The following is a 10,899-nucleotide window of genomic DNA, read 5'->3' on the forward strand; positions in this document are numbered from 1 at the left end:
GTATGTTTTCTTGTTGATGTCAATAGTGTTAGAGAACCTAAGTGATGTGTTACTCTACCTTTTTTTCCACAGCCATTGGCAGGCATATTACTCAACAGAAGAATAGCTGATACACTCTTTCTCCTTTTGACAGTCTGTGGGTTACGGCAGAATAGGTCAGTCAAGTCAATGGCAAAATCGTCATCATTGCGAATAGTTGGCGGACTGTCTTCTGCAGAGACCGGGGACTGGCCGTGGCAAGCTAGCTTGCAGTACAATAATATTCATCGCTGTGGTGCAACACTCATCAGCAATACCTGGCTTGTATCTGCAGCTCACTGCTTCAGAGAGTAAGTTCCCATCTTAGAGAGAATCTGCAGCAGAATGTGCCCCATTCTATGTGTATCAAGTTATGTGACTTTCCAAATTTGCACCATATTCCTAACTCTTTTCCAGGGAAATAATTTTTTGCCTTAGAAGAGAAAAGTCAGGGTTAAGCAGACACATCACTTGACTATTCCAATGAGAAATTAAAGACTGGGCAGAACTGGCAATTGTGAGTGGAAATCAGTAGTCATTTGGCATATTGAGCAAAAAAGTGCACAGACGGTAATGTGACTGAAATGGCAGAGTATTTACTTCCTGTTGCACTGAATGTGGCACTCCTTCATGTTCAAGTTAGGTTGCTGCCACTGCAGGCTGCTACCACAAGTTATAATCTCACATTCCCACCCCTCTATTCAGCCATGCACTTCCAGCTCTTTTTCGTTTCAAGCATGGCAATTGTGAAGCTGCAGAGCATGTAAAATGGAACAGATTATTAACATTCAAATGATGTAATGGAGATGAAGAGTTTTCTGGCAGAAGAGCTTTTTGATTTGATTACACCCTGCAGCCAAACAATGGCTGGATCAGGGACAAGGAGCAGGGGAGGAGTATGAGACCATGACTGAGGAGGGAATGAAGATTGTTCTCTTCTAGCAGCAGCACAACATCACATGTAAAGTGATGAAAGCCTTAAGAACCTACTAGTGACCTGGCTTAAAGCAGCTTTACAGTAAAGGTGCTAACCAAGTTTAAAGTCCTGAACAACTTTACTTACAGCTAAATAACAGCACTCTTACATTTTTCAGCATGGGTCACCCTCAGGAGTGGACTGCTACTTTTGGAGCTCTTTTGAAGCCACCAAGCATGAAACGCTCAATCAAGACTATTATAATCCATGAAATGTACCAGTACCCAGAACATGATTATGACATTGCACTTGTGCAGCTCTCGAAACGAGTTGAGTTTACAAGTAGCGTACACCGTGTCTGTCTACCTGAGCCATCTCAGACTTTTCTGTACAATACTTACGCTGTCATCACAGGCTGGGGAGCACTTACCAATGACGGTGAGTCTGCCAGGCAACCTGTATGTTGCATAAACAGTAGCTCTGCTGTGCTACTGAATTGATACCTCTTCTGTAGATACGTGTTGTATGGCAACACGCCTAATGCTTTAAGAAATAGGTTTGTTTAGTTGTAAGCAGCAGATTCTTGTTATAAAATTACACTGGACAAAGAGCTACAGTCCACTCAAGCAGAAAAATGTTCTCTTTTTCCAGCCTTTCCATTTCACATTGTAAATTCTTAAGACATGTAGTCTATTAATGCATGTGTTTCTATAGCACCTAAAAAAATATTCTCCCAGCCCTAGCCAGAAGCTACAGGTAACTCTGGGCTTTCAAGTAAATTAGCAGAGTGAGTTGCAGTGACTGACCCAAGCTCAGACACTTACCAGGCCATGCTAAGATTTAGCAATGGAACCAAAGATATCTTCATTTCGTATCATCTGCTCAAATTGCTAGGTAATTTGTGTTCCACGGTATTATATGGAATGTGTATAAGGCACTATGTGCCACGCAATTGTTACTTCTGTCCTAAAGGTACAGTTTTTAAGACTATGAGTAGGTACATTTTCCTTAAGGGCCTAACCTAGACAGATCAACAAGCAAAACCTCTACATTATACCAAGTCAAGCTGATCCTCCATGAGAGAACATTAGATGCTCTTCTTGTACTCAACTACTGCAAGGTAATTCTGTTAAAAAACATCCAAACTGTATTATCCCTTAGGTCCAGCTCCAAATGCTCTTCAGGAAGCAACAGTGAAACTTATTGACTCAAAGACTTGCAACAGAAAAGAAGTGTACGATGGGGACATAACACCTAGGATGCTGTGTGCTGGATACTTGGAAGGAGGGGTAGATGCTTGTCAGGTAACTGTAGCTGAAAATTAGAATGGAAAACTATTTTAATACTAATTCTGGTATTGACCAATACTAATTCTGGTTGACCAAATCTTAACTGACAACGTATTAGTCCTTTATGTAGGCTCCATTCAAACAGGAATTAAGTTGTAAAATGAAATAGCATTTATTGCACATGATTTAGCACATAAAACCTATACAAAGACAGCTAAATTATGATAATATTCAGCATTTAAATCTTTCATAGCATGAAATTAAATCTTATTCTGTAACTCAAAAAAGCTGCTACAAGCCCATTTGCTTCTCTTAATTTCTTGTGTGTGAAAACGAACAATATGGTTGCAAATGGATATGTCAAGAAATTGACAGAGATACTAAATGCTGAAATAGTAAATATAAGCTAAAAATTAAATGTCTTAAGTAATCAAGACAAACAACTATGCAGTTAGGAAGGAAGAAGCTTAAGAATGTAGCAGTTAAGTAGCCAGCAAAAATGCACTATCACTCGTTGAAATTAAATTCTCGACTGGATCATCCCGATACAGATGTGTTATATGATCTTTGGTAACAGACTTTGACATGTTATATGATCTTTGGTAACAGACTTTGATCAGAGGAAGGAAAACTGTCTAAAACAAAGATAACTGTAAGGAAGCTAAGTGTAAATAGAATGGTAGGGATACGCGTGTGGTGCAGGTTTGCAAATGCTGCAAGGAAACATTCATGTTCGAACAAAAGTATTTCCATAATGGAAACTTTTAAAAACCATGATTTCTATTTATGTTATTTACAAAGAATGCACTCCCAAGTGCTGGTTCAAAACAGACTCTTTCCAGAATCACAGTCCTACAAATTTGTGTCCAAAGTAAAACCCCCTGCAGAATAAGTCTGGGAGGCTCAGTTCCCCTGTTCCTGGCTGGCACACCATTTAGCAGACCTGCACAAAAGGGTGCATTTTGCTGGAAGATGGGGAATTTGGTCTGTTGGGTGAGGATTGCCTTTCAGCCTGTAAGGTTTCCAGTTTAAATATTATTACCATGTCATGCTATTAACAGTATCTGAATTGACCCTTTGAAAGTGGATATTATCTTAAGGAGATATTGTCTAATTAGAAGACCAAGTTCTTGATGAAATCTGTTATGAAATGTTATTACTGCAAGTGACTATTTGTTTTAAGAACAGTGGTTACTTGGGGGAAAAAAGAAGTTCCTCTTTACTTAGATTGTTTTATATATTTGTGCTTCCCTCCTTTGTCTGAGGAGGAAGACAAGGCAGATGGGAAGCAGTGTTTCACAAAACAGAAGAGAAGCTTTTTTCCTTTTTACTGTAAAACTATGGAGGCAGGTCAGGAGGTTCCATGGCAAACAGGAAAAAGCCACAGACTTCTGACTCAAGTTTCAAGAACAACCTGCGTTCTGCACGAATGGCAGCTGTTGAAATACTGCTTGCTTTCTCCTCTTCTTGGGCACACCCTCCTGTCCACGGAGGGAATTGTATTTTTCCTTCTGATCAATTAAATCTCTTTTTTTCCCCTCCTCTTTCTCTAGGGGGACTCTGGGGGACCACTGGTTACTCCAGACTCTAGACTGATGTGGTACCTCGTGGGAATAGTGAGCTGGGGAGACGAATGTGCCAAACCAAATAAACCTGGAGTTTACACACGAGTGACTTATTTCCGTGAGTGGATTACCTTGAAAACTGGCATCTAATTCCAAAATCAAAAACGGATTTAACTACATGGACTATATGTAACTCATATTTGTCTGTAATTCTGAAAAGTTATTTTTTCGGTATACATTCCTATGTAGTTTTGGTTAAAGCAAACTTCACCCACAGCAAGCGCTATCTTTGCTGTCAGAGATCCTAACCCCTTGTGAATTTATACTGAACATATCAGATAGCCTGCCTCATCTTTGAGCCTTGAAACATTCTCACTTATCAGAAATTACAACCTGATGTCATTAAACTAACATTTAAAAGCTACTAGTTTTACCTGTGTTATAAATACAAGCATTTTCCAGGGAAAAAAAGAATTTTTAATTCAGCGATGGCCAAGGTCTGAAGCTGAATCTTCCTCCTCCATTGAAGCAGGTTCTGGCACAGCTGTTTTCTAGCAAAAGTGAATCCTTGATTATTAATATTGTTAGAGATTATCATCTGCACAGACTGCAGCCAAGACCCTGCATGTTCACCCTGCTCGATGTTCTTGATCACTAATGGTGGATCAGTCAGGATCGAGGGTAGGTCCTAGCTAAGGAAAAGGAGGATTTCTGTGCCTGCAGTAAGTTGGAAGGGATAAGAGTAAAGCTTGGTGTTCTTCTTTTGAAGCACATTTTTAACAGGAATTTTTTTCTGGATTCTGTGAGGTTCAAAGTGCTTGAAAGTGCTGTTGTGAAAGTGCTTTATCACAACACTGTACTGCTACCTCTATACCAGATGCCTTATAGATCTACTCTGTTCAACTCACAATATGCTTAAGATACAGAAAGACAAGCTCCACCCAGATTTGTTTGTAACAAGTGTGTCCTCACGAACAACCTCCCTGGAAGAAAACCCAGCATTTAAATTTGTGCTAAAGGAAAAAATAAATATTCACCAACAGTGAAGTGGGAACAACCTTTTTCGTTCAAGAAATAGTGTGCTTTTCCAGGGCATGCCAGCCAGCGGAAACCATCTCACTGCAAAGAAAGCAATTAGTGACACAGTCGTGCTTCACTGATGGATTCATTTCTCCATGAATTAATATGATCATGTCTTATGAGGCTGAAGAGTAATTTCATATTAAATAACAGTCCCAATAAGAACTTCAGAGTAAACGTGATCCTTATGTACCAATTAAGCACTTTTCCTACCTCTGTTCATGACATCTCATGGATTGCTGGTGGAGGGGGGTCCAGTGGCGTGACTATTACTGTCCCCTAAAGCCCAGGCCTTCAATATGAGGATCCAAAATGTCACTCCAGTACTATCTCCTGCAGACTTCGAATGCCAATTGGAATGTTTAGACTGTGAACACAGGACTCACAAGAGTCTGTAGGAGACATGAAAGAAGCTGCAAGCCTCACAGCTGAACCTGCTACAGCTGAAAATTTCTCTGAAGCATCCTGCCTCCCTTTCTGCTCAGGACTGGGTCTGTCCTCAGCCTTCCTACTGTGCAAGTTCTGCAACAATCAGCATCCCTGGCAATGAGATGCTCAGCATTTCTTGAAAACTCACACCCTGAATTACAAATCTACGTATGGATGGAAAAGACACTGATTAAGCCTCGGAGGTGGAGGAGGGGGTTGTCTTATTATTAGGCTCCTTCCTGTCTATGTATCTTTTGAATTTCAGTAAAAGACAAGATGCCTTATCTCAGAAAAAAAATTATTGAAGGTTTTGATTTTGAAATAGTAGTATCTTTAGTCTCATTTTCAGTGTCCATTGCAAAATGAAAAGGATCTTGGGACAGTCAGGAAGATAGTTACATGCAGCAAATCTGTTTCTTAATTTATTAATGAAGTTTGTAATTTATGCACTTTTGAGTTGCTGCTATTTTTCACCTAAGAATTTACTCTGGGCCAGGTTCAGTTAAAAATAGAAGCCTCACAGAGTTTTGGATTAGGTCACTTGGAAACACTTTTCTTCTAGTGTCTAGGTCCTCTTTTTTATGAAACACCCTTTGGAAAAAAAAATACATCTAGTTTTTTTGTGCCTCTTATTGCTTTGAAGGTGAAAATCATGACAAGTGTCCTTCCCTACAATCATCTGATGAATTGCAATTGAAAGTTTCACTTTCATAGACAGTTAAGTCTTTGTTTTGCACTTAAATCTATCTTTTTGCCTAGTAAATGGAGGGGCAACAGCAAGGATGTGAGGCCCAGATTAGATACAACCCCTATAAACTGGTTTCTACCTCACATTGAAAGTGAAATGTATATATAGAATACTTTTAAAACGAGAAAGGCAGCCTTTATTTCATGTTTTCTCATGAGAGGCCAAACAGCCGAGAGGTGCTTAGGAGAATGTCTGCCTTACTCAGGGAGTCCTGAGCCAGCCAGATGCACTTTTCACAGATTTTTTAGCACACTGTCTGGCCTGGGTTTGTCTTACTCTCCATGTCAGTGTTTTATTTATGAAGACTCTGTTTGTTTTCTGCCCTAGAATAAAACAAAGAGAATATTGTGTGGTTAAAGAAAACATTTATAAAAACCTTTTATTATCGTTGATGTTAAGATTTAGCAAGGATTTAAATGATATAAAGGTATTATGTTTCATAGCATTAAATGTATTTAAAAACAATTCCTCCCTTTTTGTCCTTTTTTTGCTTAATAATAACCAAGCTAAAAACTGTATATGATGCAAAATAGACTAATCTTCCTTATTTTGATATAAGACTATTCTAAATCTGCAGCTCTCCCTGTTCATTCCCCATCCTAGGAACTGTTTGTCTTTAACAGTGGTTGGAGCTTTAGAGATGTTTCAGCAAAGAAAAGGTGATGCTTCTGCTTTTCTAAAATTGAACTTCAGTTAAGCTAGTGCTATGCAAATTTGAGAATGGATCTGAAGCTTCATCCAAGAACCCACCACCTTACTTCTAGCCTTGAAAACTTATCCTTGTAACGGGGCATTCCTGGAAATTGGCTGTAGGGAGGTCTATGCAGCTGATGTACCAATTCTCCTGAGATTTCTCAAGCACATTTAAAGCATCAAGAAATGTATTCCAAACTTCTGATTATTATAATTGTTTGTCTGAAGCCTGCCCATGCTAATTTTCAGCCTGGAGCACAAGTAGGAAAGAAATAAGAGACTAATTGTGAGGAGGTCTGGTTGAGTGGCATCAATCTGTCACCAGGATTCCTTATGTAAGTAAAGCTTGTGGAAACTCCAATCTCATATCTGCTGTTTCTGTTAACAAATTAGAAGTGCTGAGAGCCACAAGCTCTTACAACTAATTGCCAAAAGCAATGAATATTTATCTGGCACCTCGCAGCCTGCGTTAGAGATGCACACACATGGAAAAGCTGGCTCTTGCTTTTGGAAATTCATTCATGCACGTGTCAGCACAGAATCAGCTTAGGTAATTGGTGCCCTTGTTTATCTAGATCAGGATTTTAGCAACATTGTTAACACGGTTTCTAGGAAGGTGTCACTTGCTTGAGTAGCCTTAAGTGACAAGATCCTTTGGCCCACCCCATTGGGAAGCTGGAGTCCTTTTAGACATGACAGCAAAAGCACTCCTACACAATGTTGTGCCAAAAAGAGGTAACAAAGCCTTGCCAGTCAGCACTTGACTCCTTTGAGACCGTAGCCTATGGCAGGATGTTGGGAAACCCATTGAATGATACTGATGTGGATTTATGGTCAACTCTGCACTGGCTTGTGTGCTAAACAGAATTGTGTTGCCTTAGTACTTTCAAATAACACATTTCTAGGGAGAAAACTACATACATTTTTGTCTGCTAATTTACTTATTAACTAAATGGATCATGGACACAGATGCCCCTCAAATCCCCACTTTGGTGTCCCCATTAAGAATGTGAAATTATGTCTGGAAATCAGGAAATTAAAAGACTTACTTTAAAAAATAAAAAGAAAACGAATTGCAAGTGGCTGGGATTTTCCCCATCAGGTGGAAAATCTTTACTATTAGGGTGGTGAGGCACTGGAATGGGTTGCCCAGGGAGGCTGTGAATGCTCCATCCCTGGCGGTGTTCAAGGCCAGGTTGGAGGAAGCCTTGAGTGGCATGGTTTTAGTGTGAGGTGTCCCTGCCCATGGCAGGGGAGTTGGAACTAGATGATCTTAAGGTCCTTTCCAACCCTAACTATTCTATGAGTCTATGAAATTAGATTTACAGCTATATATATCATATATACATCATATATATGTATATATATACACATATATATGTGTGTGTATATATATATTTTGGTATATATATCATATATACCAAAATATACATTGGAATCTATGGAAATACCGGACCTAAAGATGTGTTCAATATCTGTATGCAGAACAAATCTACAGCAGTGCACATGAACTGAAGACACAGAGATTTGGGGCACAAACAGACCTGAGTCCAGAGGTAGTGGTGTTCTGACCACAGCCAGGTACCGCTCATTGCTTCAGCAAGTCAATAAAATCACAGCATTGCTTCATATGTTTTGCCAATCTAATATGGTACAAATATGCAGTTGGGATTTCCCTTAAAATTTATTTATTTAACCAAATTTGCTAAGATTTTACAGTTATATGTATTTTTCAAAGAGAAGGCTAAGGGGAAAAGTTAAATGGCTTTGCTATTTCAGATTTTGCAGTCTTGGAAAATAAAAGAAAAACCTGCATACTTTTGGTTTGGTGCCATCAATCTAGAGGGCTCCTGAGTATACCTGCTAATTGCTGTATTTGGGAACCACTTGCTTTGGCTTCTGGGGTAAACAGAATCTGTTCATTTCTATTTGGCAATTTATCTTAAAATGCCCATGTTCACAGTTTCACTTGATGGTCTTTGCTTAATTACCACTGAACTGTTAGGTGAGAATTAACTAGATGTTGTTGTTTCTCCATGTAGGCAGAAGGCTTGTCAGCATTCATTGTTACTATGCAAAACCTGTTTCATGTGAGATGACTGAATATCAAAGTGACTGGTATCTTAAAAATTGCAATGATCAGGACAGAAAGATAGTAGGTAGCAGACTTTTTTTTTTTTTTAATTTCATTTTTCACAGCGTATTTGATTGAGTTCTTCAAAACTATTAGTTTAACCTGAAAAAAAATAATAAAAAAGGTTAATTTTTAAGGCAAGATACCACAAAATTAAACGTGAAAATAGCTGACAGAACTTAATTAGCAAAGTAGCACAATGAAGCTGACTATTTCACTTACCCCCTGTCCTTTACAGCTGGGACTCTTGTTAATTTTGTTCCTTGGGTACATGAATTGCTTTTTGAAATAATGGAAGTAATTTTATTGATTATGTGAAAAAGCTACAGGGCAAATACCAGCCTTAAATATTCCTTTACCGGTTAGGGCTGCGTTTGCCATCCTGAAGAGCTCAACTGCTTTCTCCGTTTAGCCTATCTTTCAGTCCAGTATTTCAGACTTCTACTGGCCTCTAGTGGTTCTTCGAAATTTGCCCACATCTTCTCCTGTTACTCCTGTGTGACACAGAAAAGCTGTGTAACAGTCAAGCTCTTTCACCCTAATCCTGCCAAAGCAAAGCCCACGTTCGAAAGAGCAGAGCGTTGTCCAGCTGCTCTTAAGTAGTTTTTACTAATTCAGTACAAGAGTTTCATGTGTCCTTGGACCAAGGTGTAAACCTTGAGGAAGATGTGGAGGGTTGCTAAGATTGTTAGACATGAATGCTAAAAAAATGCATTGTATTCTCACAAAGAAAGAGCACAAAACTTGTGCTCTCTTGTCCCTACAAGTTTCCCAAACCCCAACCAAGACAGAAAAGGCTTGCCTTTTTTTTTTTTCCCTCTCCCGTGTACTGTAGGATGCAGGTAGTTGTTTTAAGTTACAAATGTTTTCAAATATAATGTGACTGTTACGTATACAACTGCATGCACTGGCATTTTTCAGTTGTTGCTTGTACAGCAGTATGAATCCCTCCCATTCCAGCTAAAAGGGGCTAACAGTATCAAGACAGATTCTCACCTACCCTAACGACTGGAAATGGTGAAAGGGAAAGCAGGGTTAAAGTTGAAGAAAGGGAGACTGAACTGCCTGATGGGGTAAGGTGGGCAGCGCTGGGCTCTTGATGAGAGCTTGAGGAACGGGAGAGAATATTTATAGGTGATGTTGAGCTGTGGTGATGCAGAGTGGTGGTTGCTGCAGCTTGCTTCCTCCTGATTAAATGACACAAAAATAAAGGGAAAATGTTTCCACAACATATACCGTGCTGGCAAGGGCCACACTGGTTTTGACACCTTTTCGCCAGATCTCTGCTCCTCTACAGCCTTGGATACTCTGCAGCATTTCATAACTTCGCTCCCTAGACCCTTTTAATGACATTTTGCCTATTTTTGAGGTAGGCACGACGTTGCTGGGACGGTCCTGCAAGATGCAGGGACCTAAGGAGCAGGGCTCAGCGGTGCTCTCGATCGTCTGAAACGGTAACACTTCAACCTAACGGGGCCTTGTTTGTTTGCTTTAAACAACGGGCTGTGTTACTTCTTGGGCAGAAAATGTTTTCAGTCTAATGGCTTAAGCACCTCCCGCCGGGTACCACAGCAGCGCACTCTACTTGCCGCCATCTCAGGCCGGGCTCGGGCCGCCCGCCGTGAAGCAGGAGGAGGCGGGCCGCGCCGGCCGGCCCTAGCCCGGCCCCTCATGTCGGCGCAGGCGGGGAAGCGCCGCGGCACCGGCGCTGCCGTTTCCTACCCCCTTCCTGCCTCTTCTCCCGTGGTGCCGGCAGGGCTCAGGCCTCGATCGCAACGCCAGGCCGCCAGAGTGGTGAGGGCGGGCGGCGGAGGGGCCGGAGGGGGGGGCCGCAGCCTGCCGGGTGTCGGTGCGCAGCGCCTCGGGGACGCCCCCAGGGCGCCGGGGTTGGGGGCTGCTGCCGGTCGGGCAGTGCTGGGAGCCGGGTCGGGTTCGTTTGGGGGCCGGCCGGCTCTGTCTCGGTTTCCGCTGTAGATCCGAGGTGCTTTTCGCCCATTAGCTCAGCTGAGCAGGTAACAGTGGGTCTG

General features: G+C 41.1%; 1 protein-coding gene across 1 annotated transcript in view; it reads left to right on the forward strand.

Moving 5' to 3' along the window:
• The window catches only part of LOC308218875 (transmembrane protease serine 11E-like), a gene marked incomplete at both ends in the record, with an annotated part of 42,682 nt that extends 38,744 nt beyond the window's left edge, over window positions 1-3,938 (forward strand). Inside the window, 4 exons of the mRNA XM_080613341.1 lie at window positions 134-329; window positions 1,113-1,372; window positions 2,096-2,238; window positions 3,777-3,938. Of these exons, the coding sequence (XP_080469467.1) occupies window positions 134-329; window positions 1,113-1,372; window positions 2,096-2,238; window positions 3,777-3,938 (761 nt within the window). The remainder of the gene's footprint in view (window positions 1-133; window positions 330-1,112; window positions 1,373-2,095; window positions 2,239-3,776) is intronic.
• Between the last annotated feature and the right edge of the window lie 6,961 nt (window positions 3,939-10,899).

The sequence above is a fragment of the Psittacula echo genome (genome assembly GCF_963264785.1).
Source record: "Psittacula echo genome assembly, chromosome: 1".
Taxonomy (NCBI): domain Eukaryota; kingdom Metazoa; phylum Chordata; class Aves; order Psittaciformes; family Psittacidae; genus Psittacula; species Psittacula echo.